Source organism: Euleptes europaea, chromosome 12 (genome assembly GCF_029931775.1).
Source record: "Euleptes europaea isolate rEulEur1 chromosome 12, rEulEur1.hap1, whole genome shotgun sequence".
NCBI classification, from domain to species: Eukaryota; Metazoa; Chordata; class Lepidosauria; order Squamata; family Sphaerodactylidae; genus Euleptes; species Euleptes europaea.
In genome coordinates this window covers 16,544,540-16,569,869 of record NC_079323.1, presented here as the reverse complement: position 1 = coordinate 16,569,869, position 25,330 = coordinate 16,544,540, and the positions used below count along the sequence as shown (strand labels likewise).

Here is a 25,330-nt window from a genome sequence, read left to right as displayed (position 1 = left end):
CAGTGACCAACCAGTTATTCCAGGGTCCAACAAAAGGGCATAAGGCCAAGCCTTCCCCTGATGTTGCCTCCTGGCACTGGGATTCAGAGGTTTACAGCTGGAGAACATAGAGGATCCCTTCAGTCAGTGGGCTAATAGCCCATGAAAGACCTATCCTCCATGAATCTGCCTAATCCCCCTTTTAAAGCTGTCTATGCCCATGGCCATCACTACATCCTCTGGCACTACATTTAATAACTTGCTGCGTAAAGAAGTATTTCCTTGTGTCTTTAGTCAAATTGTGGAACTCCCTGTCCTAGGATGTGGTGATGGCTGCCAACATGGAAGGCTTTAAGAGGGGAGTGGACATGTTCATGGAAGAGAAGGCTGTTCATGGGTATTAGTAATAACAGGTGCTAGTCATGATGAATGCCTATTCTCTCCTGGATCAGAGGAGCATGCCTATTATATTAGGTGCGCATTGGAACACAGGCAGGATAATGCTGCTGCAGTTGTGTTGTTTGTTGGCTTCCTAGAAGCACCTGGTTGGCCACTGTGTGAACAGACTGATGGACTTGATGGACCTTAGCCTGATCCAGTATGGCCTTTCTTATGTCTGTCCTGAATCTACTGCCTATCAGCTTCATTGGACGCCCTCAATTTCCAGTAATTTGGAAGATGGAGAAAAAAGAATACCAATAAATAACTTTGCTCCTAAAATCTACTTTTTAGACAAAAAGGGGGATGGCGAACATGTAATATTTCTGACCTTTGCCCATAATTAAGTGATTAGAAACAAACTGCAGGATCGTGCCTACCCTACAGCCAGCCCTTCCACAATGAATTCGCCCCAATTGTCCTGGACCAATTGTTGAGGGTTGCTTTAGAATTACCACTGTGTATGTGTTAAGCGGCATCAAATTGCAGCCAACTTATGGTGACCTCATAGGATTTTCAAGGCAAGAGACCATCAGAAGTGGTTTGCCAGTTCCTGCCTCTGTGCAGCAACCCTGGACTTGCTGGGAGGTCTCCCATCCAAGTACTAATCAGGGATGACCTTACTTAGCTTTTCAGATCTGACAAGATTGGGCTAGCCTTGAACTCACATTAACCATGCGATTTGAGTTCAGCCACATTTCAAATCCTAGCTAATGGCACTGGTTCAACGTAACCATGGCCAGTGCCAATGTAAGCCTTTGCCATGGTTAAAGCATGTTTATAGTAGAATGCAGAATTGTGCCCTGCGGCTTGAGCCATCATTTACTTCTTTCCAGTAGGACTAACACTTTATACAAATTAAACTTGGTCCTTCAAAATCCTCCCTAGATTAAAAACCTACCTACTGCTGACTTTGACTTAGTCCTAATATCGGAAACTTAGGACTGGCCTTTTTTATTTCTCCCCCCACCCTTTTTTTTTTTTAAAGAAAGAACCTCCTGTAACAAAATGTATGAGCCATTAATACAAAGTTTTCTGATGAATACAAAATTAATGTGCTTAATTTACAAACTGGCTAATTACTGATAAACCTGTATTTGCATAAATGACATCAATATCTGAACTTGCTTTGCACAATTTGTGCTACTTTTTAGCCAAGCTACTTCAATAAACAATATGATAGCATCTTATTTAGGACTTTTGCCCAAGATTTCAGTAGCTCGTTTAGGCTTCCTCCCTTTTATAATACAGTGACAGTACAGTGTAATCTATGTTGTCACTGTTAATTTTATGTTCTTACATGCAGAGTTCCCAGACATTCTGTGCTACTACAGCCTCTAGCCTTCCCCCCCCCCCATCCCGCTTTTTATTTATTTAGTGTTTTAGCCTCCTTGTTCTCAGGACTATAGGGAAATAACTATTTAAAAGAAATGGATGAATAAAAGACTAAAAATAAACAACACATCCGGGAGAATAGTACATACCAGTTCACTTTGCAGAGCCCTTTGAAAAAGTCTTAGGAAACAAGCCAAGCTAAAGCGGTACATGTTATTAATTTTGGACAAGTCAGAGATAATAAAGTACATCTTGCTGGCGCTTTCAGCCAGAGGGAGATAGGCATCCCTTTCCTGGGAATACAAAAGACTCAGTATTAGAATACTACTGCCATCTAGCAGTCACAGAAAGCAACTTCAGAAAAAAGGGACAGATTTGGCAGCAGTTGTACAAAGCAGCTCTGCAAATAACATTTTATAACATTTTAAGGAAAAAAACATTTCATAAACCTTTACAACTGCTTAAATTATCAACTGGAAAAGGGGTTGAAAATCAACCTGAAATGGAGAAGGGTTCTATTGGACGAGCGAGGGGGAACAATGTTAAGAGCAATGTTTGTCTTATTATGACAAATCGCTTTAAAAGTTCTCGTGAATCTCAAAAGCCATCTGTGATTGGGCATACTGGCTTCCATAGATACGGCTTGGATAATTCTCTCTGGAGTTGGCTTTTAAAATTAATCCATCAGGAAGTAGGGGTAGGGGTGTTAAATCTAAATGCAACATTATTTCAATTGGTTGGCAATGTAAATTTCTACATCTAATTACTCTTCCTGAGAGTAAAATATTTACTGGGAATGTAAGTGGAAATACAGAGGTGATAAAATGACTGTGGTATCTAGCATGCATGTCAATTTAATTTGGGGATGACCTGTCTGACACATTGATGCACTGTCCAACGTCAGAATAATCTTATGCGTTAAACTGTCTTTCCGATTCCCATAGTACATCGAAATCTTCTTGAGAGATCCTCTCACTAGATGGCCTACAGTCCCCAACAAATGGAAAAGAAACAAAGAAGAATAGAGGGAGAAAAGGAAAGAAAAACAGGAGAGGGGTGGAGAGAAGCAGAAATGGAAGTCCAGGAGCTCTAGTGCTCTCAGGGACACAACACAAACTTTTCTACCACTTCTCTGCCACCTCGGAAGCACACAAAGTCTAGAAACTACAGAAGGGTTGTCTGTGCATCCTCCTCCTCTCCCACCCCCCTGCTGAAAACTTCAGAAAGAATATCTGCCCTATCCTTGGGTGGGGGTACAACCCAAAGGCTGCAATGCAGGAAAAGAAAACAGACACTTTGGTGCTGTATGTGGCTGTGATCTAATCAAAGCTAAAGTGTGTTCAAGTCCCACTGATATCGATAGAAGAATAAAGAAACTGCTTAACTCTGTACGGCTGAAGTTTATGTGACTTGAAAACGATTAACTTTGGCTGCATCAATGTCAACTAAAGCATAACTCTGGACTGTGTTGTGCTCTATGTTTCTTGCAAAGCAGTATAAAATAATAAACATCTGTTATCACTGGTCATCACTTATGTCTGTCTCAAACGAGAGGTAAAATCATTTATAATAAAAGCAATCCAACCAGCTTCACACAAGACCTGCTAAAAGGCAAGTGGATTGAATGGTAGCTGCTATACTGAATTCTGTTTAGCAAATGGGCTCCAAAGAAGACAAGTTGAAGGAACCCAAATTACCTGATCAAGAGAAATCTGAAGCCTATGGAACTCCACAAGCGATTCCTGGATGAGAGCGCTGCTCGCTTTAGTCTGATTCAGGGATTCAATTAGGTCTTTATTTTCAAGTATATTTCCCTGAGAGGTTGCAAGAGTCTGGAGGGGGGGGAGGGGAAAGCACATTGTGAGAATATTTACTTAGAATAAGTGTTTACCAAAGTAAAGCTTGGGAAATTAAAAAATGACATCTAAGTCTATTGGAATCTTCGCATTCATATAAAAATTTCATTTATTCATTAAGTTAAAATATTTGCATACCACCTCTCCATCAAGGTATCTGAGGAGGTTTACAACAACAAGAATCAATAAACACCATAATACATTATATTCAATAATAATTTTAAAAAACCATCCACCAACAGCAAAGTGCTCAAGCTCACGTGCTGCTTGTTGCTTCTGCTGAGCACTATTCACTACTGCCTTTGTGTTTCTTTTGGGACTTTGCAGGCAGCCCTTAAGAACCAGACTAAGGCCCATCAAGTCCTGCAGTCTGTTCACACAGTGGCCAACCAGGTGCCTCCAGGAAGCCCTCAAACAAGACTGCAGCAGCATCATCCCGCCTGTGTTCCACAGCACCTAATATATTAGGCATGCTCCTCTGATCATTCAACAAGGGTAGAAGACAGGATGGACCTCATTTGCTGTTCAGTTCAAACCACCTGGGGAGGGGCCATGGCTTAGTTTGTAGAGCATCTGCTTGGCATGCAGAAGGTTTCAGGTTCTATCCCCAGCATCTCCAGTTAAAGGGACTAGGCAAGTAGGTGATGTGAAAGACCTCTGCCTGAGACGCTGGAGAGCCGATGCCGGTTTGAGTGGACAATACTGACTTTGATGGACCAAGGGTCTGATTCAGTATAAGGCAGCTTCATGTGTCCATGTGATCAGCCTACAGTGTGGCAACAGCTGTAAGGACCAGTATGGCTCTAGCTGCTCTACTGTAGAGCTGTCAACTCTCTTGTTCTAGTCTAGCTCATGCATCCGTGCACACTGGTGAAAAACCAATTGTCTCACTGTTACAGTTGTACATGTAGTGATAGGACAGCTCTACCTGTGATTTTGCAGATTAAGTTTCAACTTGCTAGCCCTCAACCATTCCAAAACTGCTTCCAGGCACCTGTTCACAGTATCCATAGTCTCCCTATCTGCTAGTACTGTAAGATAGAGCTGAGTGTTATCTGCATATTGGTGGCAGCTCAGCTCAGCATGGTGTAGTGGTTAAGAGCAGTGGTTTGGAGCGGTGGACTCTAATCTGGAGAACCGGGTTTGATTCCCCACTCCTCCACACCCAAGCTGGGTGACATTGGCCTAGTCACAGTTCTCTTAGAGCTCTCTCAGCCCCACCTACCTTACAGGGTGTCTGTTGTGGGGAGGGGAAGGGAAGGCGATTGTAAGCCGGTTTGATTCTTCCTTAAGTGTTAGAGAAAGCTGGCATAAAGAAACCAACTCTTCTTCTTCGTCCACTTCTTCTATACAAAGATGTTGAGAAGCATGGGGGACAACATGGAAACTTGGCTAAACCCATAGGCCAAGGGACAGAGCAGCAGTCCCCCAGCACCACACACTGAAACCTATCCTCAAGGTAGGACTGGAACTACCGCAGAACAGTGCCTCCCAGTTTCAAAAGGTGATCCAGGATACCGTGATCAATGGTACTGAAAGCCGCTGAGAGGTCCAGGAGAATTAACAGGGTCGCCACTCCCCTGTCCATCTTCCAGTGCACATCATACACTAGGGTGACCAAGGCCATTTCAGTCCCATAGCCAAGCCTGAAACCAGATGGAAATGGATCCAAACAAACCAAATCATTCAGGAATCTCTGAAGTCGGCCAGCCACCACACACTCAATCACTTTGCTCAAGAATGGTAAATTTGAGCATGGATGGTAGTTAATAAACTCTCCTGGGTCCAGAGTAAAAGTGGACACACCACTGCTCGCTTGAAGGCAGGAGTGACCACCCCATCTCTCAGGAAGGCATTTACTGCCTTCCAGACCCAGTTCGTCAGTCTTCCCCGGCAGATTTAAGCAGCCCGGAGGGGCAAGGGTTGCTGGGATGAGCACCAGCAGGAAGTGTTAATTAAACTCTGATAATTAATCTATCAGAAGGACGGCTACTTGGAAGAGATCTGAGCAATATTACTGGAGCATGGGGCAGCCAGCCAGCATAAGTGACTTATCCCAAGAGCTTGGATCTGATAGAATAAAAATCTTAGCTGTGCCTGGGACTTTCCCCAGAGCTGTCTGGTAGAAGACTGAACCACAGCCTTCATGGATGCTACGCCTACACCATCCCAAGTCATTAAGTCTTTCTTTGAATTGCTTCCTGCCCTGTTACATATGGCTGGCTTCAATGACAGGGCCACTGGAGGGTTCCAAATGCTCCATGTTTCTTTTCCCTCTATATCTACTTGGATGTGCAGTTACAGGAATATTAGGGATGGCGTGTATTCCTGCCACCTTGTTTTATTTTGCTGTTGATCAGCATGATTATGATGCTGGTTAAAAAAAATTAGCTGTTCCTTATCTCCTTATTTCTCGAGGTTGGGATTCAAACCTTTCCTTCCTGTTTCCCATACAAGGGGATGACAGGAGTTATCTTCTGGGAATATTCTGTTGCGTGTTCTCTTGTTGTTTTTATGTCTGTGCACCCCTTGCTCACAGGGGGTTGTTCCCTGGGTAGCCCCCCCACCTCCACAAGACCTGCACTTTTGCCTGGGGAAAGACAGTCATATGTGTTTCATCTGCCAAGTGAGCTATGAAGATACTTGAGCAGTGGCTCCTTCCCTGTGTACCCTCCTGATGAAAAGGAATGCATTTAGAAGAGAAAATTTGAACCACCTGCTTTTACACCCCCCAGAAGTGCAGTAGTTACAAGGCATGCTATGGTCCTCTCTATAGTGGAGGTGCTGTGTTTCCTCCATTACTTCCCTTTTTGTGTTCTCTGTGTAGATAGAGACAGGGAGGCATGCCAACATCTGTATTTTGGCTGGCCGCAGTATAACTAACAGAAGAGTACAAAATATTTAATAATTTTTATGCATTGCCATATTTCCATGTGGGGAAGTGGGGCACGGGCCTGTGTGTTTAGTTGCTTCATCTGAAACACCATTACCATCAGAACTCCATTTAAATACTTGGGGAACCAAACATGCCAATTTCTGTTTTACAGTCTATTCTATATAAATGCAACAGCTTTGTCCTATCCTGTTTTAAGCCTATATCCTTTTTCTACAGCAAGCAATTCACCATTTCATTGCAAATCTGCCGAAATCTATATATCTAATTCCCACATGTGACCCCTGCCTACAGATACTAAAATCTCTACACACACACACACACACACACCTTTTGGCATTTGGAGAATTTCAGAAATCCATGATGGCCCGGAAGAAAATACAGTTCTAGATTCCTTGTAGTAACATTGTCTGAAGCCTGTCACTGTCATTAATATATTTAAACATCCAGTATTTCAAAATACTGAATTCATGTATTGACCAAGCAAAAGCAGCACATGTTAATGTTACCTCCAAAAGTGTCCCTTCAAGTTTTGCTAACTGTATCTTCTTATCTTCTTCCTGCTGTAGAAGTTTGGTCTTCTGTTCTTCTAAATCTGGTTTCTCATGCTGGATAGTCAATGCTAAAAGCTAAATGGAAGGCAATGGTAATTACAAAACGATAGAGGCAAACGGAAGTGTTGTCCAAATCTACATTTTGGGCACTAAGCAACATTTTCACATAATTGTTATTGTTTGCTTTCTTGCATTCTCTTGCAGTTCTCCATGAACACTGAATAAAGGAAAAAGTACTACTAAAGCTGTTCTTTTTAAAATCCATACTGAAATATGCACTGAGTACAAACAGAACACAGATGTCAGTTTATCAGTATATTTTGTTTCAGTTTATCAGTATATTTTGTTTATCAGTAGCATGAACTTCTAAAACAAAAATATTTTCCATTCACTGCCTTGGTAATCATTTGTGCAAATAAACGAAATTATTATCTACTGTTAATATCATTAAGCAAACAATACAATAGCTGGTATCCAAAGGCCTTTTTGTGTGAGCAGAAGACTATTTTGCTTGTGGGGGTCTCTAATTTCCAGTGGGGGTCTCTAATTTCCAGTGTTTTTATCTGCCAGTTTCAGGAGTGTAAAGCCAAAACGAAAGCACCTCCGTGCCTATACCTAACCGGTTTGGAAATTAGCACGGGTAAAAGGTATACAAATTCTCAGAGCCAGTTAACAAAATACAAAAATTATTATTGAGTGCTAGACAAAAGGGACAATATGAAGTGAATATACTTAACAACTGTGACTAAGCAAAATACAATATGTACAAGGAATGAGTTATTTTCTGGGCAATAAAGTCCTCTTCTTAAAGATGATCCGTTTCAATGGTATGATTAATTTTCAGATATTAATCCAACAGGTATGGATCCACAGTTTTATAAGTCAAGACATAGGGGGACGGCCGTTTCACCTTGGTTTCTTCAGCCCCATATTATTTCATCCATACAAAGGTAATTTCACAGCCTAATCAAGTCCATAAAGGTTCAATCTTAAGCCACAGCAATGTCCACAAGTTCCCCTAAGGGATACTAACATGTTAAGTATATTCACTTCATATTGTCCCTTTTGTCTAGCACTCAATAATAATTTTTGTATTTTGTTAACTGGCTCTGAGAATTTGTATACCTTTTACCCGTGCTAGTTTCAGGAGTGTAGCTGTGTTGGTCTGCACTAGAAAAGCTAGATTCAGGTCCAGGAGCACCTTAGAGACCCACCAGATTTTTTGAATATAAGCTTTCGAGAGTCAAAGCTCCCTTCATCGGATAGCTGGCAGCTGTAGTCTTCTCCCTCAATATTTGAGGATTCCCTGACCCTGAGGAACAGCTTGGTATATGAGTATTGGTACACTCAATCAATCAATCAATCAATCAATCAATCGTTATTGGCATATACTCAGAGACGTAACATAAGCAGTGCACAAAATTCTCTGTCCATACATTTTCAATATAGTTTAAACTTTGGTCCTAGTTTTGACAACTTCCATCAGATATTCCGCCACCTTTGAAGTGACTTCAGGAATAGAATCATTCAATAAAAACCAGCATACTGAGGATTCTTGGCTAGATTTCATTTTATCAATCAAGGGTAGAATTGTTTTCTTACAAAGGCCATCGTGAAGATGATAATTTAAGGTTATATGCTGTAGTGTATCGTGTTGACTCAAGCCGCATAACCATAATTTTTTTCTCAAAAGGGATATTTTTAAACCTACCATTTAATACCTCCGAAGGAAGGGCATGTATTGGTACACGCATGTGAAGTGAGAAGAATCTTCTCCGAATACAACCCTATGGACCTGAGAAAATCTCTATACTCTACCAGTAGCCTCATGAGACCAACTTTGGTTTTATTTCTCACATTCAAAACACCTATTACTCAGTTACCTTGACACAGAACTCAGTTAATGCTCCAGGTGGTTCCTGTATGATAAGGAAGCACTATTTGTTTTACTAGAAAAGACGGTGAATGGAGGATTTTTTTGTAGGCAGGAAAATTCCACATGTATATTAGAATTCCAAGCCGGCAGCAAATAATTAAAGTATGAAGATTGTGAGCAGCACTCTATAATCCATAATGATTAAAAACCAGGCCAAAGAATCCAGAAGGACTCTCACATTCTGCCTTTTAGCATTAACTGTATCTTTTTTGCAAGTTATTTTCAATACAGCAGAATTTTCAGATGTAAAAAAGACACTGAAGAAAATGTTAACGAAAATTGGATCTTTTCTCAGTGGGAAGTATCTTTTAAAAATTCCCAGCTGAAACCAACTGGATAAGAATGCTAAAACAAATTAATGTATCTTCAAATCTTTGTGCTATGAGCATTAATATCACCAAAGGGGCATTTCGAAGAAAGTAATCCGTGTCTTCCACAAATTGCATGCCTTCCTTTTATCCCTTAGAAGCTCCTTGATCAATTGATCTTGAGCAGCAACAAATTGCATGCAGTCCAATGTCTTTTCATCAAAATGAAGAGTAAGAACATAAGAACATAAGAAAAGCCCTGCTGGATCAGACCAAGGCCCATCAAGTCCAGCAGTCTGTTCACACAGTGGCCCACCAGGTGCCACTAGGAAGCCCCCAAACAAGTGGGCGTGGAGTACAGGTCACTGGGGGTGTGTGGGGGAAGGTAGTTTGGAATTTCCTGCATTGTACAGGGGGTTGGACTAGATGACCCTGGTGGTACCTTCCAACTCTGATTCTAAGTTGACTGCAGCAGCATTATCCTGCTTTTGTTTCATAGTACCCAATACAATAGGCATGTTCCTCTGATCCTGGAGATAATAGATATGCATCATGACTATTACTAGTAGCCATGAATAGCCCTATTCTCCATGAACATGTCCACTCCCCTCTTAAAGCCTTCCAAGTTGGCAGCCATCATCACATCTTGGGGCAGGGAGTATATCATTGGAGATGCTTACCTGCCCCCTTAAGCCGCTTCTTGTTATAGTAAAGTTAACTTCTGTTACAATGGAAGCTGCGTCAGGAGGGATGTAAGGATTTGGATTTCTTGTTGACAGAAATACACGAAATTCCTCATTGTAGTCAATTATTTTGTCACCTATTTGTACAACATATCGTGGTCCTTTGAGAAAACAAACAACTGCATTAGAGGACAACGTATGCAAACAGTGAAAAGCGTTGAAAGCAAAAAAAAATTGGCAAAAAAAAATCTGGCAAATTTCCCCCCCAAAACAAACTATTTGGAAAATGTAACAATTTAATTTCATTCAGGGGAAAAAAATCTAGCAAGAACACATTGTCATTGTAATGCCCAAACAACATGTGTGTGTAGAGTGCCGTCAAGTCGCAGCCGATTCATGGTGACCTTTTTTGAGGCGTTTCATGGCAAGAGATTAACAGAGGTGGTTTGCCAGTGCCTTCCTCTGCACAGCAACCCTGGTATTCCTTAGTGGTCTCCCATCCAAATACTAACCATGGCTGACCCTGCTTAGCTTCTGAGATCTGACGAGATCAGGCTAGCCTGGGCCATAGCCTCCCTAAAATGCCGTGAAGTGGAATACTGGTGCGGAGCTCCCCTTCTCTGCATCAGCTGAAGCCACTGTGGGATCTTCAATACAAATGGAATGCGCTGCAATAATGTTTGCATAACCTGAAGCCAAATTGCTTATTTACATATCTCTAGCCTGCTGTTCCATCCAAGAACCCTCAAAGCAGCTAACAATTACAGTTCCAGCAGCAACATAAAACAATTATGTCATTTACATAAGAACAATGCCATTAAACTGTACATTTAAAAAAACCTGCTTTGGAAGCAACTGCCTGGCCTGAGATTCACACAGAGGGAGGAAGGCCAGGGATGCATCCGCCCTCTGAGACAGGGAGAAAGCCCTACCCTTCTTCAAAATCATCCCCAGCTTAAGTGGGGGTGTTCCTATTTTCCTACCAAGTCCTGAAGAATACACCTTTGGGAAGAGAGCATACCTTCTCGAATTCTCAGTAACAGCCTCCTGGGCATAACACAATCCTTCAGCTGAGCATCTTTAGCCCTCAGGGCTATTCGTATGTTACAAAGTACTGCTGCTGACAAGAACTTTGTATCAGACATGCAATAGGAGCTGGTGTGGTGTAGAGGTTAGAGTGTTGGACTAGGTTCTGGTAGACCTGTCTTTGTATACCATCTCTGTCATGGAAGACTGCTGGGTGACCCTGAGCCAGCGTGGTGTAGTGGTTAAGAGCGGTGGTTTGGAAGGGTGGAGTCTGACCAGGAGAACCGGGTTTGATTCCCCACTCCTCCACATGAGCGGCAGACATTGATCTGGTGAACTGGATTTGTTTCCCCACTCCTACACACAACGCCAGCTGGGTTACCATGGACTAGTCACTCTCTCCCAGCTGCACCTACCTCACAGGGTGTCTGTTGTGGGAAGGGGAAGGAAAGGAAAGGTGATTGTAAGCCGGTTTGAGTCTCCCTTAAGTGGTAGAGAAAGTCAGCATATAAAAACCAACTCGTCTCCTTCACACACTCTCAGCCAGACCCACCTCACAAGGTTGTTGTCAGGATAAAATGGAAGAGAGGAGAATGAGGTAAGCCTCTTTGGGTCCCCATCCGGGAGAGAGGAAAGTTATTAATGAAGAAAATAAATAAATACATGTAAGTTTCCCTCAGTGGTGCAGACAGCTGCTCCATAGAGTTTTTGTTGTGTGCGTGTGTAAAGTGTTGTCAAGTCGCAGTTGACTCATGGTAACCCCAGCAAGGGGCTTTCAAGTGATTAAGCAGAGGTGGTTTGCAGACTCAGCGTCGAGGAGGGGAACAAGATGAGGGAAGATGTAATTGACTACTGCCACAGGAGAACTGGCACAGCATGGGGGCAGATCCAGCATCAGGCGACCTGCCTGCTGGCCAATGTTACAAAATCATGGCCATCCGTATGGGCATTGGCCACTGCGTGGTTCCCTTGCAACCTGGTGGTTCCCTTGCTACACACCCCGAGCTGGGCATATTGCTTAGTAGCCCCACCCCTCAAGACCCCTTATGGGGGAGACAGGTGCACTGGCGATGCCTTCCTCCAAATGGATCCGTCTCAATGCCCAAACCGCCTGCCCAAGCTGTGATGAACTAACGAACAAGAAAGACCAAACCACAACTCGTAATAACAGAGACCAAGAGAGGAAAAGCTGCTTCTCACAAGTCCGCGGGTCCTGCAGCAGGCTGGCTAAGTAGTGGGGGGATGGGCAAGGACAGAGAACTGTGCTCCCCGATCACAGGGCTCCCTGCCCTGCCTCCCCGCCCCCAGTGATGTGACAGGTAAGCGCCAGTCAGCCCCACCAAGGCCCTGCCTCACAGCTGTTCCTTTCCCGCCTGGGCCATGCCATCCAGGGCAGCCTCCTCCCCCACTTGCTCCTGGGAACAGGGCTAGCCATTGCCTTCCTCTGCAGAGTTGTCCTTGGAGGTCTCCCTTTTAAGTACTGATCCTTCCAAATACAGCTGGGGGAGGGGGAGAAGCACTTTGCAAAATAATTTCAGGTGAGACAAAGAACAACTAAATAACAAAAAAAAATCATTCACTTTTGAGCATAACTGATCAAAATGTTACCACCTTCCTATTTAACACACATGGTTGACATCAAGCCTACAGCTGCTCCTCGCTAAGTTGATTTTGGACCATAATCAAGCATAGTCATAATATTTTTGTTCCACAGGGGTAAAATTGGTTTGGAGTGGTGGAGTCTGATCTGGAGAACTGGGTTTGATTCCCCACTCCTCCACCTTGGGCTAGTCACAGTTCTCTTCGAGTTCTCTCAGCCCCACCAACCTCACATGGTGTCTGTTGTGGGGAGGGGAAGGGAAGGAAATTGTAAGCCGGTTTGATTCTCCCTTAAGTGGCAAAGAAAGTCGGCATATAAAAGCCAACTCTTCTTCTTCTTCTAAAATTGTCAAGTGTCAAGATACTGGGAGACAGAGGTGAAGAATGCAACACAGTATCAAGCATTTTCCCTCCGCAACTGAAGAGCAGTGACAGGTTTTCGAAGACAGGGAGCGCCTGTTATCCTTCCCCTATCAACGAAAACGTCGATGTAGTCCCTAGTATGAGCAATCAGCTGGCAGACTGCTTCATGAGAAGGCTGTGTACTAGTTTTACTTCCCTGCCACATAAATTTCACCTCCATGTTGTAAAAATGTCGAATCCCAAATGCAATCGGCACAAATATCAAGCCGCTACAACATATAAATTGTATTTTTCATAATGGACAGTCAAGCATCATCAGTAAGCACCTCCCAAAAGCAAATGAACAAAGGGCCCTTGGGCTGCGTCCATGACTTCCCACCATAGGATGTATGCACCTGTGATGAAGCTTCTGCACAGCACAAGCTTTCCAATTTCCTCAGTTATATCACACCAGAGAATGTTTCAGGATCGAAAACTGAGTAAGCTAGAGAGATGCAGGGCTGCTAGGGATGCCCACATTGTCCTTAACCCAAATACAGGGAAAATTAGTACATTTTAAAGCAATCACAGTGGGACCCAAAGATATAAAATGGATTTAAATCCGTGGTTTAAATCCAGCTTCCCATTTGAATATCAGATGTTCCTTAAATAAAAGTGCAAACTAAGTAACTGATACAACAATTGGAACGTTTTTTTTATTTCTAAAACAGCAGGATCTTTAGATTTCCTAGGAGTGTAACCCAAAGCCTTTATTCTCACAGCCGTGTGCGCTACAGTATTTGATGTGTTTATACACAGAAAGGACAAATAGATTTCTGTTTGTTCCTTTCCCCAGACACTTCTTGGAGGCAAGGGCTTGCTCCCAATACCTGTAATGACTTGCCAGACCCCAGTATCCCTCAGTATCAAGTCAAAGTAATAAAAACAGCATATAACCTGTTGTGCCATGTAGGAAGGCAGATACCCCTCCCTCGGATTGTTATTTCCTGACACAAAAAAACTGCTTTTAACTCAGTGTCTTCAATCAAGAAACATATTTCAGAAGTGCCCAAGGACTTATTTTTAAGCCAGTGCTATAGCAGCCTCCCCCCAGCCTGCCCCAGAAGAGCAGATAAACTAGTTTTGAACTCTGTTCAAGAACAAAAAAAATCTATTGTGTCTATGGAACTAGTCAGGTTATTAGCTGGATTGTGGCCATAGTCTGATAAAGGGTCATTGCTTTAGTTTTAAGAAATTGTATGCTTTAACTTGGCTATATTAACTCTCTTCTGCTTGTTGAATGTTGATGGGAAAATGGGGCATGCATATTTCAATAAATGAATACTAATCTGATACCAGGTTTAAGATGAAGGTATGCTTCTAAAAAATAAGAAGTATGTGACCATAGTTCCTTATAACACAACATATGACATTGTAAAGGGTTATGGTTTATAGTATAGAGCTGATACTACAGCTGGCTTGCACCTGAGATCTCTAATTACTCCTAAGTAAATTCCCATAGAGCCCCGTGACGCACAGTGGTAAGCTGCAGTACTGCAGTCAAAAGCTCTGCTCATGACCTGTGTTCGATCCTGACAGAAGCCAGTTTCAGGTAGCCAGCTCAAGGTTGACTCAGCCTTCCATCCTTCCGAGGTTGGCAAAATGAGTACCCAGCTTGCTGGGGGTAAAGTGTAGATGACTGAGGAAGGCAATGGCAAACCACCCCGTAAACATAGTCTGCCTAGTAAATGTCGAGATGTGACATCACCCCATGGGCCCATGACCTTTACCTTTAAATTCCCATAAAGTTGCATCGATCCTCTGATGTCTTTACTCATTCAACTAAAAATCTCTGGAAGTCTCAGTGAAGAAGACATGGGAAGTGTTAATTGTTTGCTATATTCAGATCTCTTTTTATGTTGCTCCATCAACAGAGAAGCAGATACAGTTGTGTTAACTGGAAGTTTCCACCATGCTAGACTCAATTAGACCCCTGCAATTCCTTGAGGAAGTAAATCTTTCACACATATGCATACGCCTGCACAGATGGAGGCAGAAACACTTCAGAAGTCACCCATTTTACTGTAGGATAATATATGGAGCATGAAGAGTCTCAGGTTGGGAGAGATCTTTTGTAATCAGTTAGGGCTCAAAAATGCACTGGAAAATTAACTTGAGGCTACATTTAAGGAGGCAGTGGGGTAAGAGCCTAAAACGAAGCCAGCATGGCATACTGGTTAAGAGCGGCAGACTTTAATCTGGAGAAACTGGTTTCAATCCCCACTCCTCCACATGAACCTTGCTGGGTGACCTTGGGCTAGTCACAGTTCTCTACGAACTTTCTGAGCCCCACCTACCTCACAAGGTGCCTATTGTGCTGGTGGGGGGAGGGAAGGCAATTGTAAGCTGCTTTGAGACTCCTTACGGTAGAGAAAAGTGGGGTATAAAAACCTCTTCCGGAATGCAAAGTTCAAATACCCACTGTACCATGAAGGTGACTTTCAAACTTTCTCTTTCAGCCTAACCTAACTTAGTTTTTGTGAGGAGAAACTGGTGGGAGGAGACCTTGTACATCACCCTAAACTCTTGGGAGGACCGGCAAGTCAAAAACCTAAATAATCTAAAGCTAGGCTTTTTAAAGGGAAAATAAACTGATTATAACTGACACATTACAATCAAACAATTCTGTTTATCCACACTGAGCAACAGAACACTTCTGAATGAAGCAGTGCTTTGTCCTTTCATCTGACTGAGAAACAAAACAATACCTTGCATTACTCCCATATCTGAAAGCTGAAAAATTACCTTGTGCAACAAGGTCCTTCCTTAGGAGTGGATAAAGCACAGGCTCTACTCCATCCATTTCCTGTATGATGAGCGTTTTCCCAAATCGCACAGCCAATTCAAGGGCGTTAATGAAGTTGGCATCCTGCACAAAGAAGATGTCAGTACCACTTATTGCTCTGGTTGAACATTACTACATTGCTATAAAACTGAAATGCAACAAGGAACGTTTTTCAGAGTGTGCCCAAAACGTACGCAAAGTTTGGTGGAGTCAGAACTACTTTAGAAAAGATGGGTGGTCCCGCTTGAGTTCTACTAATCCTTTTTTCTAAGAGATTAAGTACAATGAGGATGTTCTACAACATGCCTTGGGGCAAGAAAAGTACGCAGTTCCCTGGACTCAGGATTCAAGAGCATTCAAAAGACTATATAAGCAATCCTTTGATAACTTGTGCCTAAAGACTGAACGTACAGTTTAATACTGCCAAGAAGGGGCAGAGCATAGGTCTCTTTCCTATTTCAAAATTCCCTTTGACTCGGGGGGAAAAATATTTCCAAAGAATCGAAGGCAAAGGATAGGAGAGACAAGAGCTTGTATCTGTGTGCAGCCCCAAGGCTGCTGAGAGAAAAATTAACAGGGACCCCAAGTGTACAAGGCAACTCTTAAGAACATAAGAAAAGCCCTGCTGGATCAGACCAAGGCCCATCAAGTCCAGCAGTCTGTTCACATAGTGGCCAACCAGGTGCCTCTAGGAAGCCCACAAACAAGATGACTGCAGCAGCACCATCCTGCCTGTGTTCCACAGCACCTAAGATAATAGGCACGCTCCTCTGATCCTGGAGAGAATAGGTATGCATCATGACTAGTAACTCTTCTTCCCTCCCCAGCATTCCACTCAGATCTACGCACAGTGTCACAAACTTTTCTTTCTCCTCCCAAGCATACCTAAGAAGTGCCACGTTGCCCAACTATTGTCAAGAAGCATTCATACCTGGCCCCAGAAAGACCAACTTTCCCAAAGCGCTTTGAAAAGTTTGGGGAGGTGGGACCAGGAGTTCCTGTTGTGCTGTTCTAGTGGAGGGAAGCAGCCAGGTGCAGGCTGTATACATTTCAGGAGCAACTGCGTTTGGAACGCAGAGGAAAAGAGCAACATTTGGACTGTTTTTCCAAGGGTACTGGCATTTATCAAGCTGGTAAGACTCTTCATATAGGCAAAGAAGGGTGTGGCAAGTCCTCTCCTCCAACCAAAAAAATCACAGCAAGGTGGCCAAAAAAGCACACGATAAAGAGAATTTTTTTTACAAATGCCACAAATATATATTTGTATAACCATCAGCTCAAAGTCCTGGCAAACAAATGTGAACTAAGCTTTTCTGCTGGTGAAAAAAGTAGGCAGCTATTGCTGGGGATCATGAGACCCTTCATGAACAAAAATCTACATGGGACGTGTAGCAATTCAGCAGTTTAGGAGCATTTGGTGAGAAGGTTGTTCTTTGCAAAGCCAGGAAGCAAAACCCAGATTGCTTCACAAGGGAAAATAAAACTACCTATATTCATATCCTGACATGTAGATTAAGGCTGCAATCCCAAATAACTTCCTAGGTAGTACGTCCCATTGAGCTTACTGGGACTTACTTCCAAGTAAACATGTGTAAGCTTACAGCACAGTTTTCAATTTTGTTTTAGGTGACTGTCAAACAAAAAACAGTGATCAACAGGTTTCCCTCTCCAAAATCACAAAACAATCTGCAAATCTCCAAGCAAACCTGCTGGTTAATAATTTCCAAGCGTGATTCTTTCAAGTGCGTCTTTAGCCACTCGGTAGCTCTGGAAGAAGGGTCTATCAAAAATGGACAAACTTTACTCTGTTGGGAAAAAAGAGGGTTATGTTTAAATCATATATATTATGGCCAGAAAGTATACAGCCACACAATTTACCTTTACGCCCCCCCCATTTATTTAAGAGATTTCTCATCTGTCTTTCTCCAGCAACAAGTAATACTAAAGCAAAGAGTGGATAGTTAAAAAGTGAATACAATTTATATAGCACTTACATCAAAATGGATAACATTTGAATAAACCATTACTCCATGTTTGGCTCATATCTTAACAGTGAATTTCCTTCATACTTCTTAGACCAGAAAGATTTCAACTATAAAAATGAAACATGTTTTGATTGCTGAAAGGTGCATTAAAATGTGGGTTTGGGAAGAAACTATTCTCAGTTGTTTCAAACAATGCCGTTAAGCATACTAGAGATGTTGATCCTTCACTGCCATGAGACAATACTGTAGCAACATGGATAATTTATGATAAACATGGAGGAATGGGCATTAAAATAGCAAATGAGATTCAATGTGAGCAAGTGTAAAGTGATGCAAATTGGAGCAAAAATCCCAACTTCATATATACACTGATGGGATCTGCGCTGGCAGTGACAGACCAAGAGAGGGATCTTGGGCGGGGTGTCAACCCAGTGTGCAGTTGATGTGAAAAAGGCTAATTCCATGCTGGCCATAATTAGTCACGGAATAGAGAATAAAACTGCTATCATACTGCCCTTATACAAATCTACGGCGAGACCACACTTGGAATACTGTGTACAGTTCTGGTCACCACATCTAAATAAGAATATTAAAGAGTTTGAGAAGGTGCAGAAAAGAGCAACCAAAATGATCAGGGGGCTACAGCAACTGCCCTATAAGGAACAGTTAAAACGCTTAGAGCTGCTTAGCTTAGAAAAAAGGTGGGTAAGGGGAGACCTGATAGATGTCTATAAAATTATGCATGGTGTGGAGAGTGTGGACAGGGAGAAGAGTTTCTCCCTCTCTCATAATACTAGAACGTGGGGTCATCTGCTGAAACTGAAGGGTGAGAGATTCAAAACAGATAAAAGGAAGAATTTCTTCACACAGCGCATAATTAAATTGTGTCACTCCCTGCCCCAGAATGTGGTGATGGCCGCTAACTTGGCTTTAAGAGGGGAGTGGATATGTTCATGGAGGAAAGGGCTATCCCATGGCTACTAGTCAAAATGGATACTAATCATGATGCATACCTATGCTCTCCGGGATCAGAGGCGAATGCCTGTTATATTAGGTGTTGTGGAACACAGGCAGGATAATGCTGCTGCAGTTGTCTTGTCTGCGGGCTTCCTAGAGGCACTTGGTTGACCACTGTATTAACAGACAGCTGGACTTGATGGGCCTTGGTCTGATCCAGCATGGCTTTTCATATGTTGTTATAATTATCTGAATCCCAGGACAGACATGATTGAAATTAGGTAATTCTACCCATCTTTTCCCCAACACACAGCTTACTGCAGCTTTAGTGGGGCATTTTAAATGTGGAAGAATTTCTATGGAAGGAAATGGAACAACCAGCCTCTTACCAAACACAACTTCCCTGATATGTTTTAGACCTAAGAGAAAGTGCAAGGAAACCTCTTCCTTTGCTTGCCCTTGGCAATCAGACAGGCTAGCAATAAGTATTAAGCACAGAAAGAACCCTTTCCACATGGCCTAGCTTGTCAATATGAATGTACTATCATGCTAGCCAGGCAATGCCATGAAGAGAATAAAAACCAATAGAATTTACCTGCAATATCACAAGGGCATTTTCTATTGACAGAACATCTGAGGGCAAACCTTCACTTTTCCAAATCAATTGTTCACTCTCGGTGCACAGGAATCGCATAAGATCAAATTCTAGCAAACAGAAAACATCTCTTAATTCAGTGCCTCAGGATTTATACGGGTTCTTCCTATCCCTAATAAGCACCCAGAAAACATTACACTGCTGTTACTTTAATATATGCATCTTCTTCTTCTGCAATTTAATTATTGGGAATGAAGATAGAACCCTCAGCAATCCAGACTCTACAGATTGTGACATTTTGGCAGCTGAGCCACAGAGAAGGTGGATTATGAAGTACTATGGAGGAGATTACTCAGTATACCAAACTATAGCTTTAAAGTTAGAAAAGGTGGGAGGAAAAAAGCACACAAACATACAGATTAAAACATAAGCATGGTGAAGACTAGGACCTGGGACAGAGAGGGTCAAATAAGTATTCTTCCACAGAAGCTCACAGAGACCTCAGGCCTGTCACTTCCTCTCAGCCTCACAGGGCTGTTGTTGTGCAAATAAAATGGAAGAAAGGTAAATTATGTTGTAAGCTGCTTTTTTCCACTGAGGAGAAAATCAGGGTTTAAAAATTTTCTCCCTTTCGAACCCTGCTACTTACAGAGACCCACAGTGAGACCTGATTTAAATTCCATCGTATTGTGGAAGGACTAAGAGCAGGCCTTCTCAGTACACATCCTGACATTATGGAACCACCTCCCCTCCCCCCTTCCAAGGCTCATATTTTTATTCATCTAAGATTTTGGGACTGACATATAATCTCTGCTAAAACCTGAGGGTACTGTTTTGATGCTGCTTTAACAATGTTTGCACTTGATTTTTAGATTCAGGCTGTAGCACTTTAATCAGATTTTTAAGGCTGCATTTCTTATAAATAAAGTGATGTACAAGCAGGGAGACATTATAACAATCTGATTTACAAGTCTTCCTGGCTAGCAGAAAAACAGCGTTGCTTGCTGTAACGATCGTTCATTGAGTGGTCTTCTGTGCAGACACGTATCTTCTAGAAGCTTTCCATGTAAAGTTCTCTGCGGTTGGCTTGCGCATGTGCAGTTCCCATGTGGGACTGCACAGAGACTACGACAATGAACAATCCTATACAGAGTTATTCCAGTCTAAACTCATCGACTTTAATGGACTTAGACTGGAATAACTACAGTTACTGTAAAAGCAGTACACAAATTGTGTACAGCTAGATGAGTGCTTAGCCATTGAAGATTTTGTTTATTTGGAGAACTTATGTGTGTTTTTATTATTTTAAAAAACATCCCCAGAGATATAAAAACAAAAACAAAAAATTACAAATACAAAAATACAAACCTAATCTTACAATGCAGCAATTATTAAAACCCACAAGAACTTATGGTAACAAGAAAGCATCAGCAGGGGGAAAGTTACATTCTCTGAGCAACAAAGTATGAGTGACAGAATGACAGAAAATTCAAGAAAAGATATTATGACCCCCACCCTATATAACCACGAACAAATGCACATTTTTTTTACTACTGCCTGAAAAGGCCATAAACTATTTCAAAGAGGTGAAACACATGCTTTTTGTTTCTTTTTATTTTAACAATTATTACCACGCGATGAGAAGCTTTCCTTGTTGTTGAATCCAGGAAAGGGAAGCCTTGAAACAAGATTTTACCGAACTGCCATTCAGTTAATGTTCTGATACTACAGGAAACATTATTTAATCATGCAGACTGAACAAATTATTGCTTCAAGGGAATCACTCATCCATTGGGCATGACTAAATCAGCTATAGGAAACAACATAGTTAATTATGTCTCTGCTTTCCCCTCAGTGATGCTATATTTATCTGCAGTCGGTCTGATGCGAACATTTTCTGAAATGCCTTTTAGAGGATTTGTTTTAAACAGGCTGTGTAAAAAGACAAGGGTAGCAACATTCCTGGGAGGATTGAACGATAAAAGCTCTTTCCTGAGGTTGTATCGTTTCCCCTGCCTAGGCACCACTAATAGAATTGGATCTTGTAGGGGAGGAACCACCCCATCTCCAAGATCAGATGATCTGCCTGCAGTCACAAATCTTAGTGTCATCAACCACTTAGCAAAGCAGCGAACACAGTTGGAAAATGTCTAGACTTGATTCTCAAGTGTGAGGCATGGGAATTTCCTAAGGAGGTAGTGATATCTCTCAAAAGGTGGGATCTCCTCTCAAACCCATCCAAACCAAGTTTCTACTATGAGTTCACTGATGAATAATAGATTGACAACCTATTAATCATCACATTCATTGCTTCTCTGATGTCTTATAGAACAATCCTAAGCAGGTCTACTCAGAATCCAGCACAGGTTTATGCAGTGGGTTCAACTCCCAGATAAGTATTCTTAGGATTGCAGTGTCAGTCACTTGAAATGGTGAACGAAAGTCCAATTCGGACTTGTTATCGACTGTTAATTTAGTTCCCTTTTGGGGTATAAGAAGAGAATGAACCCTGACAGCTATGCAGCCTGGTATTTTTTTTCCTTCCTAGCTATGTTTTTGAGGGCATAGGATGCTGGCATAGGCAGGTCCACTATAATGATGCTTGAGGACCTTAAGGTAAATTGTTTTTTTAGTGCACACCAACATAATCATTTCCTCATCTCCCAGGAGCACATTGTATAATATCTTGTTCACAGATCAAACAAAGCATGATATTTACTTTCCAGACCAGACGATTTTGTCCAGGCATCCAAACTTGCTTTTCTTTGATCTTCTGGTGCAGCAGAAAGATAAGTAATGAAAGCAGCGGCCAACTGAGCTCTTCTTGGCAGAGTGCTCAATTCATCCGCTATCTCTGAAACCTAAAAAGAACAGATTCCCAACATGACTTTACATGTGAATATGATTTGTGGAAAAACTGTTAATTAGTAATATGTTCATTAAAAAAAAAAGAGTGCTCAGATGTATCTTCAGAAAGACAGACAACAGTCAGAAACTCATGCTGTACATATTGTACAACGAATCCACTTCATCCTTATCCGCAACAGTAGTCATGGACATGGCATGCCTCCTGCCCTATGCCATTGTGTTTATGGGCTGAAGAAGAAAGCTAAATTTTGTCTCACATGGTGAACAGGTACGGAACACAGAACTTTCATAGAAGAACAGAAACTGAGCGCAATAAGAGGGTAAAGAAAAAATGGAACCTATTAAGAAACCCACAACAGATGGGATCCGAAAGTACAGGATGGAACGTTCCTATGCTCTCCCCTGATAAGATCCTCCAAGTAAGACAAAATTCCCTTCTCTGGATACAGGAAAACATTTCAGGACACATAAGAACAGAAGTTCTAAAGACAACACAATTGATTCAGAGACCATTAGGGGAATTACTGCTCCAAAACTCTCTGGAGACACTTTCACTACACCTACCAGCAGCTGAAAACAAAGAGTGCATTTGTAATACTCAGTGGGGGTAAAATGGTATTTGCCCAGCATTACAAATATTTTCTACAAGAGAATGTTGCAAGAAAGCTGCTGAAACACAACTGTTTCTGACAGAATAGCCAGAAATTCCTTGAGGTATTTATTTATTTAAAGCATTTATACAGTGTCTCTTCAGGGACCTGCTCAAGGTGGCTCAAGAAATAAAATGAGATAAAATAATAAAAACACAAAATCATTAAAATTAGGAACCATAAAAAAACCCTCAGCCAATAATATTCCAGAAGCATAAAACATTTGGCAGTCTAACCATCCTCAGGCTAGAAGCATATTGTAAAAACAGTTTAAAAGATCACCACTAAATTAAGAGCCTGAATTTATTCCCTTGCTTTATACACGACCGGCCAAACTAATACAGCTCTTAATCCAGAAACCAGAATAGCCTCAGAAACCTTGACCTCAAGGGATCCCAGCCTATACGAACCGAAGAGGCACCCAGATCTCCTTGATGCTATGATTCTCTCAGGATAAGCCTCGATATATCATCAAACTCCAATTTATGCCATTCCCTTTCCAAGAACTGGGAAGGGTTTGAGCAGAAAGATTATAGGGCTAATTCCCATTATGGAGGTACTTTTAGGCACATCCTTGGTCTGCCTGAAGTAACATTTTTTTCTTGAGAGACCCTGTGCCACAGAAAGAGCAACAAATGTAGATGTGCTGAAATTATGGCAATCAGAAGGACCATTTTTAGGTAGACTGTCTCCTTCCATATGTCCCTGTGTGTCAAACAGTCGCCCGGCAGTCCATCTGCTGGCTCCCCCACCGCTCAGGGTGGACCGTCTGACATCAGTCAGAGCCTGGGCCTTTTCTGCTGTGGCTCCTGCCCTATGGAATGGGATCCCTGAAGGGATGAAAGGGGCACCCTTCTTAGAAATCCTCAGGAGGTGCTACAAGGCCTGCTTGTTTGCCAGGGCTCTTGAGGGTGTTTGAATGACAGGCATCTTTTAAGGGGGGGGGCGGAGGGAAAGATTTTGGATTTATTTTTATTTTTAACCAAAATATTTGTAACTGTCACTGTAAGCTGTGTTGAACCATGAGGAAAGGTCATATATGTTTTAATAAACAAACAAACAAATGAGGTGGTCTGCTCTCAAGGTAAATACACTTATTTTCCTACAATCACAAAATAAGATAGAACTCCTGTGAAGGCTGGCAGAATTGTTTACTTCTTGTCTGCCAATGAAGATCTTCACCTTCATGTTGTCTATTCTGACAACATTCCCAATTGGATTAAGAACTCAGAATCAACATATATAGGAGGTGAGTAGCCAAGCTCAACAGATGGGAATTTGTTATTATAACCATCTAATATGGGTCTACTGGGGAACCTCCTTGATATGTTGGCCATAAAGAACACTTAAGAGATTGGAGAACATTCCCAGGGAGTAGGACAAGTGTAACTCTATATGATTTGAGTCTGGTAATGGAGCGGTCAAAGATGAAGGGTGTGAACATGAAACCTTTCCCAAATACTGACCTCTATGACTAACCACTGATGGTGCCCAACGTCTATTCACAAGTAAGGAATCCTTAGTCATTTCATAGGAACAAATTGAAAAAAATTGAAAACATAAACTTTTACATGATAATAATGCAATGCTTCAGCAACCAACCTGTGTGTTCCATCTCTTGTGTTCCCTATCAAGCTGCTTAATCAGTATCTCTGCAGCTTTCACCGTTTCTTGTGCTTTAACAACTTCTGCTTCAAGCTTAGCTGCCTCAGCAGTTCTGGCTTGGAACCTGAATAAGAATTACATTTTAAATTAATCCTTAAAAACCAAAGACCACGATCTTAGTGAAACAAAACTTTAAGAATGCATTACATTTTAAAACCACAACTGGTGATAACTTAAATATTAAAACGTTATCCAAATCAATATCCAAAGTGAATGCATTTGTTAAGGAAAAGCTGATACATACTTATCTCTTAGTTCTGCTACTTTTTGACCAACAGAATTTAGCAAGTCTTCTAGTTTCTGTTTTCTCTCTTCAGTTTTCCTAAGGTTACTAAAACAGATTAGAAATGCAAATTAAGATCCTTACCATCAAGATTGCAAAACCAATCTAAGCAACTATAACTCTAATGCTCGCTGATGCCATAGTTCAGAGATACAGCACATGGGCAGCATGCAGGAAGTCCCAGGTTCAGACCCCGGCATCTCCAGTTAAAAGGCTCTTAGGTAGTAAGTTCGGGTTGCCATGAGTCGGAAGCGACTTGACGGCACTTAACACACACACACACACACACAGGTAGTAAGTTGGTAAGCCACAGTCAGTCAGAATAAATGGACCAGTTGTCTGAATTAGTAAAAGATGGCAAACTTTGATGTATGCCAGAATAATGGTGTGAAGTGTCCTAGAATAATGGTTTGAAGGGATGCACTCATGTATTTTCTACCTGCATCGTTTGCCTGAGATAGAACTGGATTTGTTTTAGATGAGAAGTATGATCCTGGGATCTGATGTCCACACTAATTTGAAAAGACACAGGT

At 41.9% G+C, this 25,330-nt stretch overlaps 1 protein-coding gene across 1 annotated transcript in view; it reads right to left on the bottom strand.

The window, feature by feature from the left end:
- Positions 1-25,330, bottom strand: part of DYNC2H1 (dynein cytoplasmic 2 heavy chain 1) — a 200,093-nt gene that overhangs the window by 83,927 nt on the left and 90,836 nt on the right. Inside the window, exons 60-69 of the mRNA XM_056858874.1 lie at positions 24,759-24,845; positions 24,452-24,578; positions 22,051-22,192; positions 19,332-19,441; positions 17,501-17,599; positions 15,755-15,878; positions 9,980-10,143; positions 7,011-7,130; positions 3,450-3,584; positions 1,902-2,045 (exon numbers count right to left, since the gene is read on the bottom strand). Coding sequence (XP_056714852.1) covers positions 1,902-2,045; positions 3,450-3,584; positions 7,011-7,130; positions 9,980-10,143; positions 15,755-15,878; positions 17,501-17,599; positions 19,332-19,441; positions 22,051-22,192; positions 24,452-24,578; positions 24,759-24,845 — 1,252 coding nt within the window. The remainder of the gene's footprint in view (positions 1-1,901; positions 2,046-3,449; positions 3,585-7,010; positions 7,131-9,979; positions 10,144-15,754; positions 15,879-17,500; positions 17,600-19,331; positions 19,442-22,050; positions 22,193-24,451; positions 24,579-24,758; positions 24,846-25,330) is intronic.